General features: G+C 36.5%; 1 protein-coding gene across 1 annotated transcript in view; it reads right to left on the bottom strand.

The window, feature by feature from the left end:
- RASSF9 (Ras association domain family member 9) overlaps positions 1-18,724 on the bottom strand; it is a 28,143-nt gene extending 9,419 nt beyond the window's left edge. The window contains exon 1 of the mRNA XM_034987883.1: positions 18,193-18,724. Within this exon, the coding sequence (XP_034843774.1) occupies positions 18,193-18,239 (47 nt within the window). The 5' untranslated portion in view covers positions 18,240-18,724. The remainder of the gene's footprint in view (positions 1-18,192) is intronic.
- Between the last annotated feature and the right edge of the window lie 212 nt (positions 18,725-18,936).

Here is an 18,936-nt window from a genome sequence, read left to right as displayed (position 1 = left end):
TATTTACTGAAAAAAGATTCAGTGTGAAAGCAGAGAAAAATGAAGATAAATGGATAAACTTTGGCCATCTTTATTCAGTTGCCCAGAGGAAAAGGGCACTGAAGTTGGGGTACAGGGGAATAAATTGAAAGAGTAACATTCATTCCTAGTATATACTAGACATTAAAGTTTAATTGAAATTTGACATATGAAACTTACTAGGACAAATATTTTATATGGAAACCTACTTTCTTTTTTTATTTTTTTTAAATTTTTTAAAAAGATTTTATTTATTTATTTATTTATTTATTTGAGAGAGAGAGTGGGAGATAGAGAGAGAGCACAAGCAGCGGAGAGAGGGAGAGGGAGAAGCAGACTCCCCGCCGAGCAGGGAGCCCGATGCGGGACTCAATCCCAGGACCCTGGGATCATGACCTAAGCTGAAGGCAGAAACTTAACCGACTGAGCCACCCAGACATCCTGGAGGCCTACTTTAATAACAATAAGAATCATTAAAATGATAAATTGTTAATTAATAATTACATTATAAGATATGCTTCTAAAACCCAGTATACAAACACTAGAATGCAATCTATATACATTTATGGAAACTAATTTGAATCTGTGAATGCATTTTCCACAGAACCTCTATTACAACTATTTTGGAGGTCAGCCCAGAAAGTCTGATACTGACACAATCTGGCTGCTATGTATAGGAGTGACTCAAAACGAAATGCTTTTATTGCTTAAGTCTCTTGGGAACCATATCCCATGCTTAGAAATTAATAGTGAGAACTTTTCCAGTTCCAAACTATTGGCGGCACCTATGCCTGAACATTGCGACGGAAGGATCCATCAGATTGAAAGATGAAGAACTATGGAGCTTCGGGGGCATATCTGAGTCCTGGTCCTTTGCTCAAAGACTGTTCTCTGTTTCCTTCTTATTGCTATTAGCTATTTTTCAAACTGGAGAGTCTCTCCTTCTAAACCAGTGGTTCTCTACCGGGGGTGATTTTGCCCCCCGGGAGACATTGGACAATGCATGGAGACATTTTTGATTTTTATTTTAGAGTCCGGGGGTACCACTAGCATCTAGTGGGTTGAGGTTGGGAACATAAATGTTCTGCAAGGTACAGAATGGTTTCCTGGTAGCAAAAGCTTATAGCCACAAACGTCAATAGTGATGCAATGGAAAAATCCTCTTCCAGATATACAACAAAATATTTGTCACAGCTTCACCTTTACCCTTTTTCCTTATAGCTTCTGGAGAATTTAATACTAAAGTTTATGAAAACAAAAATAATAAACAAGGGAGACATTTCCAATCTCAAGTACTCTGAAATAAAGGATGAAAGTTGGCATTCTACTTAATGGAATACAAATGCACTTTTTTTTCTCCTTTCACCCCACAGCCTATGTTATTATTATTAATCCTGCCCAACTGGATTTTCCTCTGTTAATCCCAGAACTGGTCCTAAGGAATGCTGATGTTCCTATAGGGTTAATTATAGTTTAGAAAAAAACTTCCATTCATAAACTAGTAAATCTTTCTTCTCCATTAAGAAACAGTATTTGAGTAGCTATGACATGACAGAAATGGTCAAGAGATCAGGGCACTGTCAGCCGTGTGTGGGGGGGATGGGAGTCTCCAGAAGGGGTTTTCGTTGAGCTTTTCTCTTACTACTTTACAGTCTATTCTGCCCTGAAAGAAGGGACAAAGACCAGAATTAGGAATAGACCCAGAGTTTGGGGGAAGAGGAGGCCAAGACCTGCAGTCTTTACAGGATGAAAGGGAAATTCCCAGAAACAACCGTGGGAAATGAGGGAAAGCATCTCTAGTGCCCAGGCAAGGCAGGGGGTGTTGTAGGCATGTAAAATATGCCTAGAGAAGTCAGAAATAGCCTTTAAAACTACCTTAGAGATAAAACTACACTGAATATAACACTATCTTGTTTGGATTATTTAGAAGATACTCTGGACTCAAATACTGTCCAGAAGTCACCATTATTCAAATAAAATGGCAGACGACACTATATTTACAAATCTAGTTATTTGTGCTGATAGCTGAATACAAACCAAGGGTTATGAAGATTCTATATTTTACTGACCTTTGGCCAAGCTATGATATTGTTTTTTTTCCATGAAGTTGAAAGTAAATAAATGCTTTTCAGTCAAACCTCTCATTCCACAGGGAAATGAGAACTGTCTCCTTAGTATTTTAACTCATAATACAATTTATTCCCTTCAAGTTATTTATTAAACCTCAAAACGCATTTATACTCCTCAAAAGATAGAAGTTAATTTTATCCTGCTATCACTATGCAATTCAATGTCATAGCAAGGAACACAACTATAATTGATACAATATGAGTACATATGTAATTCATTTTTGTGTCCTGTATTCTGATAAATGAAATACAAAATAGCAATACAGAGGAAAAAAACTTAGTCCCTGCACAGATTCTGGTCCAGCAGAAAGCAGATTTTAATGCCTCATAATATATATATATTTTTTATAGAAAAGATAGATGGGTATGAAGTTATGAAAACCATTCCTAGGTAGTTCTTTCTCAAAACATCTTGCCCAAATAAGTAATAACTCTCACGGGTATGATGTCCAGTCAAATAGAATCTTCAATGTATAGCTCACTATATGTGGCACTCATATTAAAAACATACCAGTAAATAATACTGGAAGATAGAATAACCGAACAATGCAAGTTTCAGAAATGATGAATGGTAATGGGAGCTACAAGACAATAATAAGAAAAGAAATTTGGTTCAGTATATTTATCTCATGCTCAAATCTGACTACCTTGTAGTAATTCACATTTTCTTCGAACAAAAGCATATAAGTCATTAAGGACATTAAAGAATAAAGATAAAAAATAAAAAGTAAGTTTAGCAATTTAAGTTCTATACCAAAGGTTATAAACTAATATTTGAGTTTACAGACCCAACTCTATGCTAATTATAAAATTTAAAATGCTGGGGATGCCATAATCAGTTTGGATGCTGAACATTTAAATCACATGTTACAACTATTTTCAAACAAAAATATTATACTTCCAAATTTAATAGCATCTTTTCCCAATAATCAAAATTATCACAGTACAACTCTAAATAGTTTTGCTAATAAATTAGTTAGCTTCATCATTATTATATAAGAGAAAAATTTATATTTTGTATATGAATGAGCAACTTTGTAAGAGTAAAGGAATGACCCAAACACAAACAGAAATCTAGAGACAAAATTGGGTAGGATAAAAACTTAAATGTATTAAAAAAAGAAAAGTTCTATGCAAATTAACTGAATCCATTCCAAGTTAGTTATCTTCCAAATAAATTGTCCATTTGGAATTATGGTATATGAGCTTTATAACTTGCTTCAACAATCATTAATGAAACTCTAGTTTTAGCAAATGTGAATAAATGCTGAGGATAAAATGATATAGAAGATAAGATGATCCTTATGTTCAGGAATTTGTCATATAGCTCGGAAGGAGAAAAGCTACGCTTAGGAAGGGAGATTCTAAAAATTCAGGACCACTTAAACATTATTGAAAATCATAAGATAAACTCTGAGCAAATGTGCTATAAAATTCCCCAAAATAAAAAAAAAAACAAACAACAATAATAAAACTTGGGTCATAATAAATAATAATAAAAACATAGTAATTGACCTCAATGTCAATTCATTCTCCAGTCCTATAACTCTTTGTAGAAAGCCTGATTAAATAAAAGAGCCTCAAGAGATTCAATTCAGGGCAATATGCTGATTTAGATCTCGTCTGTAGGAGCACTTGACTGGCTCAGTGGGTACAGCACACAACTCCTGATCTCGGGGTCAGGAGTTCGAGCCTCCTGTTGGGGAGTGAGTTTACTTAAAAATAAATAAATAAGTAAAAATACTTTAGATCTTGTCTGTAAAGAAGACCCCTTCAAATTGTGACTTCACATGATTATGTGTGGACCTGGTAATTGAAGGACAGGTATTTAAAAAGTAGTAAAGTGTGTGTGTAAAGAGGTACAATTGGATAGTAGTTCACTTTGTTGAATGCTTAGTATGTGCCCACCATTGTTCTAAATGCTTTATATATATTAACTCGGTTAGTTTTCATCACAACCCTGCCAGATAGGTCTTATTGTTAAACCCATCTCATAGATTAGAAAACTGAGGCACAAGAGATTAAGGATTTACACACACACACACATATAGAAAGCACTAGTTTTATGTTCTACTAATGCCAGTTTAATTTTCTAGGAAGTAAGCCAGGTATGCAGATTAAGAAAAACCCTCTACATAACATAATTGCAGGGTAACTATAATACATAAATCTCATAAGCAGAGAAAAGGGAAAGGAATGTGTAAAGAATGTGTTTATTGGAGACAACTGGGGGTTAGGTAAACTAAGCTTATAGTTCAGATTCCAGAAATTGATTTAATCAAACTGTAAATATTTAACATGTAGTATTTACCAGATAAAATGCTGAACAAATATCTAATCTCATTGGAAATTCTTATGCTCACTTCCCAGTGTTACCTGTGCCTGGCAAATACCTAGTTTCCTTGTTGATTTGTACTTTTTAGAGAAGTATTTTACAACAAACTGCACATACATTTATTAAAGGAAAGTTACCTAGCCTGAATATTTAGTTTAATGACAGTTGTAGTTATGTCAGCTATTAGCATGAGTTTTCTTGTGGGCAGCTAAGTCCATAATTGGTTTTGCCTACTTAGTAGAAGATATTCCCTAATGATGGCGATTTTTTAGCTTGTATCTGCCTGCAGCCACTTACTCTTCCCTCTCTAAATGTATTCTGAAATATGCTGGCATATTTGAATGGCACTAGAAAAATGTAGGAATTTGCATTATCCAGTAGGAGAGCTGAAAACACAAGATGAGCTCCTTTTTCCCTGATTTTCACTTTCTGAACATAGTCTATAATAAAACGTAATAAAATGTGACTTCCAAATGGAAGCTTCATCTGAAATAATCAGCTCTTCACATTAGTTGCAAATAAATTACCTAAAGAGCAACAAAAAATTTATAACTTATAGAAACAAGAATATACCAGGGCCTGCCATGCCATTTTGTTTAAAAAAAAAAAAAAGAGATACTTGAAAATATTTTGGATAATAGAAAAACAGTGGTCATCCATGTCAAAAGCATCATACGTCCTTTTGCCTTCCCCAAACTTGAAGCTTTTTCATATGCTCTTAATCTCATAGCCTCCACCTCCTCTAGAACTTTGCTTCAAAATGTATCCTTTATTAAACTCTTTTTATCCTCTACCTTTTTCTCTGGTCCTTCCCACTATCCTGTCACGTTGTAACTACTGTTATTTTGACCACATATTTGCATCAACTATCTTTCATTCACAAACTCAAATACCAATCCACGCTCACTTTCTTTCATTAGTTCTTCTCTTTTCAGTAACAATAACCTACCATAAAGTGACTCCCCCCACCCCACCCCCAACAGACACATTTCTTCTCAGGCTTGTCAGAGATCTCCGAACTGCCAAACTTAGCAGCCATTTCCGGAATGGATTTGACTTGACCTCTTTGTAACATTACGCTCTGTGATTTTCCTTCCCATTCTTGCAGCAATCCATGTCTGACTTCTGGATTTCACCCTCTAAGCTTCTTGCTTTACCCTGCTAGCTTCTTCTTCACAGATCCTGCATGGACTTTGCTTCCTCTGTATATTCAATAAATGTAGGTGTCATGCAGGGTGGCCAGATTCTTTTGCAGCTCCTTCCATCAAGAGATGGAATCCATTTCCTCCTCCCTGAATAGACCTTGGGATTTGCTATGGCCAGTAGCACATGGTGAAAACACATGTATGCAAGTTCTGAAGTCCAGGCCTCAAGAAGTCTTGTAGCTTCTGCTTTCTTCCTCCTGGAATGCCATCCTGGTACTGCTGCTTGATGAAAAAGCCTGAGATGAAAGACCACATGGAGAGAGACGCCCAGCCATCTCAGTAGTCCCCTCTGAACCTAGACCTCAGCCAACCCACTCTCATTGAGAAAGCCTAGGTAAAACCAACAGAAGAACCACCCCCAGTTTACCAGCAGAATCAAAACAAACAAACAAGCAAATAAACAAATAAAAATTTAAAAGTAACAAAAAATTAAAAAGAAGACAAATAACAAGTTGTTTTCAGCCACTAATTTTGGGGATGTTTTATTATGCAGTAAGTACTAACTGATACCAATGGCATCCCCCAGTTTCCTGTGAGTCATTTCTTGTCTCATTAAACACATTTTGTGGGTGACTATAATACTGTCCACAACTTTATCAGCCAATTGTATGCTGATATTCCCAAATCTATATATTTTGCCCTTGAGCTCTAGACCTGTATTCACAAACTCCTTTTTTGCATGTTTACTTCATATTTACATTGTATAATACACAGGAACCTCAACTTTGACTGATCAAAACTAATGCATCATTCTTTTCTCTCATATTCCAAACTATTCCATCTCCTGATTCCCCATCTTATCGAATGTGATCACCGTCCCCCCATTCTTTCTCTCAAGCTTGAAAACTGGGATTTTCCTAGGTTCTTTTCTCTATGTCATCCCCCTTTAACAACCAGTCAGTAAGTCTGCTTTATTCATTCTCCCAAATGCCTTAAATATGCGCCTTTATGTCTATCAACACCACTATGATTCAGACAACTCTCAGTTTCACAACAGATTACTGCAGTAAGCTATTAAATATTGTCTTATAAACTTTTGCCCACTTCACATTTGTGCTCCACAATATTGCCAGGCTGTCCTTTTTAAACTGCAAATCTGTCTGTATACCTTCCTTGATTAAAATCTTTAAATGGTTTTCAAGTCCTTTTTAAATCTCTCTCTCTCTCCCTCTCTCTCTTCTCTGTCTCTGTCTCTCCCTCTCTCTCCTGTTTTCTCTCTCTCTACTACCTACTCCTAGGATTCCTTCCATGATCTGATTCCCCCAAATCATAGCCAAGTGCTCTTTAGTATGCACGTTAATATGGACATAACTAGCTATCCCTGACTTCTTGCTGATCTCTGATAACTCCGAGGGCTGTCACATATATCAAGCTTTGGATTTCTAGACTGGATTGAACTACATCTGCCAGTTTTGTTTTCATCTGGGCCTTTCCTGTAACTTGCTTCCTTGCCTGAATTACTCTTTTTCCCTCTTCTTTCATACTCTTCTTTAAATGTCCCTTCTGTTAGGAAAATTCCATTACCTTCTCTGAATAACCCCCTTCCCTCCACCCCAGATGGAAATGGGTGCCCTTTCTTGATGTATTCAGTGATAGTATTTTCTACCTTTCTTTTTTCTAGTTTTCCAGTCAGGTTCTGGACTGAATCTTTCATCTTTGAAGCCTAAGTGTCTAACATAGTAGATGGTAAATGTTTTTTGGGTTTTTCTTTCTTTCTTTCTTTCTTTTCTTTTTTGCAGCATGGAGGTGAAGTGGGTTTGGGGAAGTAAACAGAATTTTTCAGTTAACTAGGGCCTGGTAGTTACAACTGTTCCACCACCTATTTTTGTAAGTAAAGTTTTATTGGAATACAGTCATGCCCATTTAATTATGTATTGTCCATGGCTGTTCTCATATTATATTGACAAAGTTGAGTAGTTGAGATAGTGACATTATGGTTCAAGAAACCTAAAATATTGCGGTGCCTGGGTGGCTCAGTCATTAAGCATCTGCCGCTCAGGTCATGATCCCAGGGTCCTGGGATCGAGCCCTGCATCGGGTTCCCTGCTCAGCGGGAAGCCTGCTTCTCCCTCTCCCACTCCCCCTGCTTGTGTTCCCTCTCTCACTGTGTCTCTCTCTGTCAAATAAATAAATAAAATCTTTAAAAAAAACCTAAAATACTGATTATGTGTCCCTTTCACAAAATGTTTGCTGACTCCTGACCTAGATGATTTACCTGCACCAAAAGTCTAGATTTTATTATCTAACTAAAAAGACATTATTTAAACTCCCATATCTACATAATTCTATGTAGGGGATAAAAAGGTGAAAATCATGTAATCTTTAAACAGGAGAAATTTACAATCCCCTGGAAGTTATGGCCATGCTTGGAAGTCATTTGGACCAAAGGGAATGATTGAAGTATCACTAAAAGGATGGGTGCTAAATGCTTCATGGAGACTGAGTGGGTTTAACATAGGATTAGTCAGCTTGAAGGCCCTGACTGGGAAACCAGTCTTTTGTCTTCAAAGCCCTGTTCCAGGTGCAGTATGCTCCATATTAATCAGTCGCATATGGATGTCAGGAGGTATCAGAGTAGGCTGGATGAAAGGCCGCTTTCACAGTCCCATCTCAGGTGTGGTGTGTCTAAACACCAGGTGCTTGGAGGTGGAATATTTGGAAGCATACAAATTAGACCTTGAATTTTTCACTCTTTACCGGATGTTCTTCCCTCCCCAAAATTACCTTTGCCATTCTTTCTGTTCTTCATGATGATACAACAATGTTCCCAAGCTACTCAGAGCCAAAGTTATAGTTATTATTGACTCTTTGCTTTTCATCCTGATATTCTCTACTGCCCTCCCCACTCATTTTTGAATTCCTATCAGTTCTGCCCCATAGTGATTATTGTTAAATAATTATTATTTAACAATTTAACAATAATCACTATCTGACATCTTGTTCTTTTATTGTTTGTTTGTTGTCTGCCTGTCCTTCCCTGCACTATCAGTTCAATGAGAGCAGAGATCTTGACTATCTTTCTCACTATTTCATCCCCAGCACCTAAAATAATGTGTGGCACTTATTACAAGGTAAATAAATATTGAGAGTTGAATACATGAATGTTATTGATATTTTAAAATGCCTGCCTTATATTTTAATTATTTATGTATGTCTGTGTGTCTCCTAATAAGCAAATTCCTTAAAAGCATGATCCATATCTGATTCATCTTTAATCTTTCATCATCCCCCCCTCAGATGTGTGGTTCATTTAATACTTCTGAATTAAAAAAAATTCAGAATTTTTTCTGATGCATTTTTCTGATGCAGATGTGTGGTTCATTTAATACTTCTGAATTAAAAAAAATTCAGAATTTTTTCTGATGCATTTTCTGATGCATCAAGGGCGCCTGGGTGGCTCAGTTGGTTAAGCGACTGCCTTCGGCTCAGGTCATGATCCTGGAGTCCCTGGATTGAGTCCCACATCGGGCTCCCTGCTCAGCAGGGAGTCTGCTTCTCCCTCTGGCCCTCCCCCCTCTCATGTGCTCTCTCTCATTCTCTCTCTCAAATAAATAAATAAAATCTTAAAAAAAAAATCATCAAATAACTACCATCTTGAGTCAGCACGCAGCAAATATATGTAAGTCGATGCCAAATCTGACAAAATGGGATAATTGATGAATGTTTTGTTTTTAGAAGCTAAGGCATGTAAGTGAGCAGTATCGTAGTTATGTTCGTACTGTGGACAGTGTTACATAGCACAAGCTGTCATTTCACTTAATCCTGGAAACTGTGATCACAGCAAGTTCTCCTAATTCAAGGTAGAACCACTAAAGATGATCAACGTTTTCTTAAAAAGTAATTTAGTCTAAGTCTCATGCCTCTTATTAATAGTTCTAGAAAGAAATTCTTTGGCTTTCACTACTGGAGTAGAACAGGCGGTCAAGAAGCCAAGACTAGGACGCCTGAGTGGCTCAGTTGGTTAAGCGACTGCCTTCGGCTCAGGTCATGATCCTGGAGTCCCTGGATTGAGTCCCACATCGGGCTCCCTGCTCGCCAGGGAGTCTGCTTCTCCCTCTGACCCTCCTCCCTCTCATGCTCTCTGTCTCTCATTCTCTCTGTCTCAAATAAATAAATAAAATCTTTAAAAAAAAAAAAAAGAAGCCAAGACTAATGCTTTGTATTCTTCTGCTAAAAAGTGCCTGACTTCCCACACTATTAAAAAAAGATGGAATCTCAAAGGTCCAAGATAGCCTCATAAGTACTTTTCCTAATTGTGTACAACTCTTTTCTTCATATGAGATTGCAGTCATTACATATCTACCCTATGGAAACACTCATGGTTTTTCAATAGCATCTCTCATGGCTTCTGGGCAAATGTAAGGTCCTTATGTGCAGATCTAAAAATAGGCTTTACTATGAAAAACTGTGGTCTCCCCAAACTAATGCTCTGCTACTGGATCTTAAGTCCCTCAGTTAACCATACTGCAGGGAATTCCAAAAGGATTGAAAAATATCAGCGTAAAAGAGGAGCCTGAGATTAACTAAAGGTATCTGAGGTGGCTATAAAAACTTCCTAGTCATTGGTTGAGAACAAGCATACACTGTGCAAGTATATCAAGAAGCCTTAGCCACAAAACTCTTATCCATTATATACCCTAAGTAGTGAGCATAAAAACTTGCTAAAGTTGGACCACTACCTGCATTAATAAAATTAAAATTAAAAATGTCCACAAAATAGAACAACTCAGTTTTATGAACTGATAAATTGACCAATCGTTGACTGTAAGTCTAATACTGCTATATAAACGCATTCTTAAATTTTTTTCTGTACACTTCCTCAATTGTCAAATTATTCTCTTTTTTTCAACCAACCCAACCAAGAATATGGATTCTTGCCAAACTGACCATATTTCTGCCTGCTTCTCGATCCTTATCTTTTGATTATCCTATCTTAGTCAGTCTTACCATTGTGTGATTCAGCCCCCTCCCACATCTTTGTATACATCTTATTGTGTTCCCTACTCTTGTCCAAGCCTGTCACCTAACTGTGGGAGTTTAATAATAAATGCTATCTAATTATGATGATGCTCCTTTTATTTTTTCTTTACCTTCATGTATTCCTCTGTTATATACTTCTACTTAGAGGCAATCAAAAACATTTATTGAGCACCTACTGTACAAAGGAACAGCCTTATTCAACTGCAAGAGAGTACACACTCACCTTCTTAATTGCATCATAAAGATTGTGATTTTACCTACCCTGTCAAAGACAGTTTCCCATGAAAGAGTGATTTAAAAGAAAGTTCATGCTTGAGATATTTAACTGCAGTGTTGTTCTCTCGATTAATTTAATCTCTTAGGAATGAGGTTGTGTCTTTGCATGTCTGGTACAATACCAAATACACAGTCTACCAGTCCTAAAGAACTAAAATAAAAAGATAGCGACTCATAACATTCATATATTTGTATTATTAAACTTAAAATTGTGCATAGCAAATAGCAAACACTCAATAATTCCTAGATATTATAATTTATAAACTAATCACATCTTCTAATAAATGGAAATAAACACATTGGGCTTTTACCATAATGCTACCTTTTGTGGTAGAAGTTATGTGGCAATGCATCATGTTTTAAGTAGAATTAAATTATACACCAAAAATCTATCTTTTAATTCTATTTTTAAAAGTTATCTTGAAATCGTAAACAAGCAAGTCAAGAGAATTAAATTCTACTCTGCAGAGGGTATTTTAGAATCATAGGACCTTAGAAATTAAAGGAACTTTAAAAATCTAAATCAGGGGTGCCTGGGTGGTTCAGTGGGTTAAGCATATGCCCTTGGCTCGGGTCATGATCCCAGATTCCTGGGATCAACCCCCCCAAACCCCCCCACCCCCCATCAGGCTCCCTGCTCAACAGGGGAGTCTGCTTCTCCCTCTCCCTCCCCTGCTCTTGTGCTCATTCCCTCACTCTCTCTCTCTCTCAAATAAGTAAATAAAATCTTTAAAAAAAAATAAAATAAAAAAATCTAATTCAATCTCTCATTTTATTAGACAAAGATAAGACTAAAATATTTAAATTATGTATCCTTTCTATTTCTCAAAACTCCCCAAGGACACACAAGGAAATATCCTTTAAACTATGGTAAAAAACAGGGCGTCTGGGTGGCTCAGTTGGTTAAGCGACTGCCTTCGGCTCAGGTCATGATCCCGGAGTCCTGGGATCGAGTCCTGGGATCGAGTCCCACATCGGGCTCCCAGTTCAGCAGGGAGCCTGCTTCTCCCTCTGATCCTATCCCCTCTCATGCTGTTTCTCTCTCTCTCTCTCTCTCTCAAATAAATAAATAAATAAATAAATAAAAATATTTTAAACTATGGTAAAAAACACATTGCCAAATTGTTAATGGTCTCACAAATTGGTTAAAAGAGGTGTGAGGATTAAACCTAAAAGCTGTCAGAATTCAAATATTTCATCAAGATCCAAAGCTAGTTTTGTACAACACTGATAGACTCATTCTAATCATATTCAGTAATTTACAATATACCTCTTTATATCTACAGAAGAAAAGAGATTAGTGGTGATGTAGAAGTTCTGAGTTGAGATTTCAAAGACCAAAATATCATACCATGTTTCAATATTAAAAACTTAGATATACTTCATAGCATTTCAATCCTACAGGCCTGAACAAGGAGTGAACATTTATTGAGTTTTTATTACCATCCTCCTAGTACTGTGCTGTCTTTTAAATATACCCAGATTTAATCTCATACTTGATGGTTTAGGATTAACTCTATTTTAGAGATGAGAAGACTAAGTCCTCAACAGGCCATACAGAACAATGGTGAAGTGCATGGATTTGAATCCTGTCTCTGCCACTTATTTATTGTTGCCCTGTTCTGTGTCTTAATTGCCTCAAATGTAAAATGGTACCTTCTTCACAGCATTACCTAAAGTATTATGTAAATCACTCAGAACAGTGGCACATGGTGTTATAAGAAATGTTAGCAGAGGTAGATTTACTCTGAAGCTCGTGAAACTGAAGCATAAGGTCTACCTCATTTGCACAGTTGTCTTCCCCAGAACGACCTTAGTAATACTTTTATTCATAATTGTGTATTAAAGAGCAACCCTCCTCTAATTGTCAAGCTTGGATTTTCCCTTGCATGCTGTTATTATTGTTGTTTTTGTATTAAAAAGATTAAATATTTGCCCCAGGGGACACAATTAGTAATATGGCGTATCTGAGATATAACCTAATGTCTGCTGGAATTCTTAACCAAGATATTTTTCTGTTTCTTTCTAGAATTTTCCTTTGTCTCATGAACTGTAATTACCCTATAGAAGGAGAATAAATCCTCATATCATGTAAGAAAACAAATATTTCCTAATCATATTTCCCTCTTATCACAAAAGAAGGAGGAGATGCTCCACAGTTAGGAGTGGGATCTATAGTAGCCATTCACCATCGTCTGCCAAACCTCATGATATACGTGGTTGCACTCCAGGAACACGAAGGGAAGTAAGAACATGTCTTGAGAAGATGAGTTACCCTGCTTCTTGGTTTGTTTTCTATCAGAAGCTCAGTAAAGTCTATTTGTCAGATATGGTCCTTTACCATTTGAAAGCAAGGAGGAATGGAGCCTAAGAGCAGGAATAATGAGAGGTCAACCTTGAATTTATGGATTCATTCTTTAAGTTACTTATGCATCCACTCAACACAAATGTACTGATGTACTCTGATCCAAGTCCTGTATGGGGACCAGGTGTATTTGAAGAGTATATGTTGAGTCCATTTATTCGATCAGCAAATATTTGAGAAACTACTCACTGATTACCTAGAAAGGAGCAAGATAGGTAAGGTCCCTGCTCTCACTGGGTATACTCAATGAGAATTTCTTTTATAGATATCTTAAGTCACTTTATTTATAAAGACAGAGGCCATTCTAGCCTGCAGATATAAACCTTTGAGGATAACTTTCCTTGTTTGCCAGCATATTTAACACCCATTGATCATTCTTATTCTTGAAATATCTTGCTTCTCACTGCCAGTGCTGAGCATGAACCCAGGATTCTATTCCATGTACAAGACGTAATTACTTTGCCCTTGGGTGACCATTTACATTAGTAAGTTTTCTTAAATGATAATCAACAAATAGGCAAACTTTCTCTAGAAGGTGTAGAATTACAACAGGTTAGACAGGAATGGAATCACAATCTATTTTTTTAAAAAAGGAAACGTTTTATGTGTTGTACATGTTTTGCCAGAAAGATGTCTTTAAAAACTCCTAAGCAAATATACATTACAGAACATTAAAGCGCAGAAGCATGTTGAACTTTTTTCTTTCACATATACGTAGTACAGATAACATATTGCCTCATTTTAGGAAGCCAGTATGCTAGAGACAAAGAAATTCTTATCAAGGACTGGTATTCACATACTCCTGGAAGAGGTAAATACATGCTGCTACTCAACTTTATTCTATTTTCAGAACTAAAATTGAAAAAAGAGAGCCACATTTTTGTGAATTTTTAGAGCTATTATCAGATCTCCTGGAACTACATACCAATCAAATACCATCAAAGCTTTATAAGTTATGCAGTCCAGGTAATAAAGATGTTCTGTAAATAAAATTGTTAACCAGCTACAAACTTTTAAACTTTTTTTTCAAAAATTCCATTTACGAACCTTTCACCTTGACATGTTTCATGAATTGAAATAGTACATAATACAACATCTTATGTAGTGGACTTTTAAGTTGGCTTTAGTCATTTGAGTAACAATTCAAGATTTAACCTAAAGCTCAATTTCACTGTCTTCAGGGCCCTTGGTATATTTTTGCCAGGGATAAAGCATTCCAGTCATTGTTCCTAATGGGCTGTCTGCTGCCAACTAATAACTACTTAAGTTACCAAGTATCATCAGGGGAAATCTCTTTCAGAAACTTCTGGGAACTAAAAAGATGTACATACTCAAATATCGTGCATTTCTCAATCCATTTTCAGGAACATTTTAAGTATTTATTTGAGGTTAGACAAAATAGTACATGATAATTTCCCATTCTGCAGAATTCACAAACTACCATACTTCTAATTTCAGAGAAAACATCCATTTTGCCAGCAAATTTTACCTTAACTGCAAAACTTAATTCTTCCTTCTGATGAAGCATTTGTGGCATTGTTACTACAATTAGAAAAGTTTAAAAGATTAATTCTGATTATAAATATAAAGGATCTTAGATTGGCTCCATTTCTTTTATTTATATGAAAGTTAGAAATGAAAAGCATACAAAGTTTGTGCACCAAAATACTATCATTCATGACCATGCATTATTCTCAAATTCCCCAAAGACTGTTTCCCCATTTTTTAATTTAAATGCTTCTTAAAATTTAGAACAGAATATCTAGTGGGGTAGGATTAACTTCACGTCCAAATCCATAAAGTTATTTGTCTATTTCCTTGGGTTTTGGATTATATCAAATGTCAACCAATCCTTTATGAGGTCTTCACTTTTACACAATACCAACAGAGCTCAGATGATAAATAAGAGAATAAAATAGCAAATATATTTTTATAATTTAATTTACAAAATTATATAAATAACTGTATCACAGGTCCATGATATGCTAGGCACTGTCCTAGGCATAAAAACACAATGGTGACTAGACAGATATGGCACTGCTCTCTTTAAGCTTTACAGCTTGTATTTTTTAAAAGAATTTATGCCCCATACTTGGAAAAGACAGAGAATAGATGCAGAAAAGTTCAATAAACAGAGTCAAAACATTAATGCCTCAAATTCCTACAATTTCTTCTAGTAATCTATATTTTTTCCTGCTGACAAAGATGCAATTATGTTCAAGTAGCTCTTTTACCTGTATAAATTATACATCACAAGACACACAAATGCATTGCTCAAATTCTTCCTTTGCATTCTACAAGGATTTTTATACTATATATTTGAGGAATGCCTTAGCTGTTATCAGATACATGTTTTACCATCAATCACATTTACTATCAAAGGATTAATCACTTGTCATTTAAGGAAAGATACTTAATTTCAATATGTCCAAGTAAGATTATTTAAATCATTATGGAACCCGGTAAACAAGATGGGACTTAATCATGTCACTAAGTTTCACATGTAGTTTCACCTTTGAGAAGGTGCAAAAACAAAGCAGAACAAAACAAAAATACCTCATCTATAGTAATACTGGACACTGAAAAAATAAATATACATTAATTCTATTTCAATACACCATGTGGCTTATGTACTGCTCAGTTTGAGACAACCATATTTTTCTCTCTCCAACCACTACTGTGGCTTACAATTTTTCTTAAGGATGGAAAAATACAAATTTGTAAAGGGAAACACTCAATTATTAGAGCAACTTACACATATCCTCACTATTACCACTTTCATCAAAACACATTCATAATAAAACATCACCACTGGGAACACCAATCCATTTTCTCAGAAAAACTTGAAATACTGTTAAACTCCTCATTTTTTAATGTTCTTTCTTTCCATTTTTTTTCATAATTTTGCATAAAAAATGTCGTATTAAAAACTGTATACAGCACCTCGGTGGCTCAGATGGTTAAGCGTCTGCCTTCGGCTCAGGTCATGATCCCAGGGTCCTGGGATGGAGTCCCCTGCATCTGGCTCCCTGCTCAGCGGGAAGCCTGCTTCTCCCTCTCCCTCTGCCTCTCCCCCTGCTCATGCTCTCTCTCTCTCTCTCTGTATCTCTCTGTCTTAAATGAATAAGTAAAATCTTAAAACAAAACAAAACAAAACTGTATACTCACCTCCCTGAATGAAAGCTAGTTTTATGGGTAGATGACACAGGGGCAGAATTGAGATAATATAAGTGGACATGTACTTCCCTGAGGGAAACTCACAGGGTGCACACAAAGTTATACTGAACTGTTATCTGGCATACCAATGACAGAATTTTAGAATTAATAATAATCAAAATCAAAACAAAAACACACATACATGAAACAACCCTGAACTACAAGGGTATATTTAGAAGGCTCAGCATGCCAGAAACTTAATTTGTTTTATAAGACCACGAACTTTCCCCAAGTAATTTTTATATATTTCAATGGCATTTAAACTAACACACTTCAAAAATAATGCTACTGCATAATCATTTAAAAAGTAGTAAAGCTTTTCTATTGGCAAGGGAAGCCTTTTGGGATTATTTTTTAATGCACAGATACCACTAAAATACAAACCTATTTTTAATAACAATCACTAACATATTTTTTAAAGAATATCCAGGCATATTTATTTTAACATATAGTTTCACTAATTACCAGAAATGTCATATTTGTGATACATTACCAAATTATTAGCAAATAAAACTGGCTTAGAAAGTTTCATAGTTTCTGTTTCTTAGGCAAACTTAATCAACTAAATCATGAATACATTTGGAATGAATTAAAAACAGAATTTTTCAAGTAGACATTTATGCCCAAAATGTGGTGATTTACTTTAAAATTCTATCACTATAAATTATCATGCAGACACTTTAAAATAATTGTGTCATTTCCTACCATGTAATTGTATGCTTTTAAATTTACTCTGAGTAAATTATGACAAGTACTAACAAGCATGATGGAGAGAAGAGTTATGGAAAAGCCCTTATTCCAAAATAAATATACTAATAGAGTAAAGCCCATATCTAAAATTATCCACACTTTGTTTTAGCATATAAATGTAACATTTGGGGTGTTAATAAAATATTTAATAGGACTGAAACACACATACTGGCTCAAGAAAAATCTCTGTGTGTGTGTGACACAGAGAGAGAGAGACAGAGACAGAGAGAGGGAGAGAGAGAGAGAAAGAGAAAAACATTTATTTACACATTTACACTATGAGCACTGCAGGCTTGAAATAGCAAAACAAATCAAAATTGTAGTAATACGGATTAAGGATTCAAGCTGCTGCCTTTTGTGCCTAAAACCACCTAAAGCTCTCAAAGATATTTGAAACAATCAGTTCACATAAGTTTGTCTACAGAGTATTTTCACTTTGGGAACTTTCCAGGTTTCAGGAATGCCCCGCTCTAAGGGGGAGCCAAAGCATTGTTTCCGGATTGTATCAGCAGCTGTGTTTTTTGTTCTAATTAGTGGCTAATAAATTCTAGTTATATCTCCATCAAAATTTTAACCCTTCCTATAACATGCCAAAATTCTGTGTCAACCAAAATGAAATTTGCCTTCCCACTACTCTCAAATATGCAAGGCAACACAAAGAGAGATTTTGGTGATGGTAGCTGTGGAACCGGGACTGGCCAAAGGGGGAAACAAAAAGGATCAAAAGAATATATATATATTTTTTCTTTTCAGTGATCCTCCAGGTGGAATAATATCCCCGCCAGCTGAATATAAATACAAAACTTCATTCCCTAGGGCTTTTCCCCCAAGAGCAATTTTCATCAGAATCTAATTGCAGCAAAACACCTACTTTCACACAGAAGCCCCCCCCCCCAGGACACACACCCTGGACTTTACCTGTTTTTATGCCGAGTCTTTAGCAAGTTTCTTCCAAAGGGAGCCATGGTCCGCCAGGCAAGCGAAGAGAAGGGGCCGTATCTCAGTTATCTGGGGATGGGGGTGGGGGTGGGGTATCTGCCGTATCTCAAAGTTATCTGGGGATGGGGGTGGGGGTGTATCTGGATTTCTAGGTGAAGGGAGGAGGATTGAAAGTTTCCTCTTCACCTCCTCAAACGTTCCTGGCTTTCAGCTCATTAGCAGCCGGCGAAGAGAGTTGCTAGAAGTTGTGCAACTGCTGCCTAACTTAGAACTGCTGGATTGTTGTGGCTGCTGCACCTTTGGAGACCTGCCCAGCTTCAGCCTCGAAGAAGGCGTTTGGAAGCAGGAAAAGAAAAAAAAGAGAGAGAGAGCGAGAGAGAGAGAGGAAGGGAGGGGGACTCCATTGTTTTCGGTAGTTATTTGCAGACTTGCTAAACTTTAAGAACTGCCAACCCCACGGGCATGGTAATACCCATGGAATGGGAATTTCACTCCATTTGGAAACCCCCCCTCCCCCGCTTTCCACACCCAATCACACAAGGTGAACTAAACACATAAAAGGATTAAAAGTAAATACCCCTACCTCGCAACCAGCTCCAGTCTGTGAAAAGTAATCTGATCGTGGCAAGCAAGAGTGAGGGCCAAGAACTTTTGGTCTAGCGATCCGGCACAAAAATCCCCTCCCGTGGCGGGGGGAGGGGGGGGGTCAGGGCTGTAAAATAT

Source organism: Mirounga leonina, unplaced genomic scaffold (genome assembly GCF_011800145.1).
Source record: "Mirounga leonina isolate KUSES-001 unplaced genomic scaffold, KU_Mleo_1.0 Mir_418, whole genome shotgun sequence".
Classification (NCBI taxonomy): domain Eukaryota; kingdom Metazoa; phylum Chordata; class Mammalia; order Carnivora; family Phocidae; genus Mirounga; species Mirounga leonina.
This window is presented reverse-complemented; position numbering and strand designations above follow the sequence as displayed.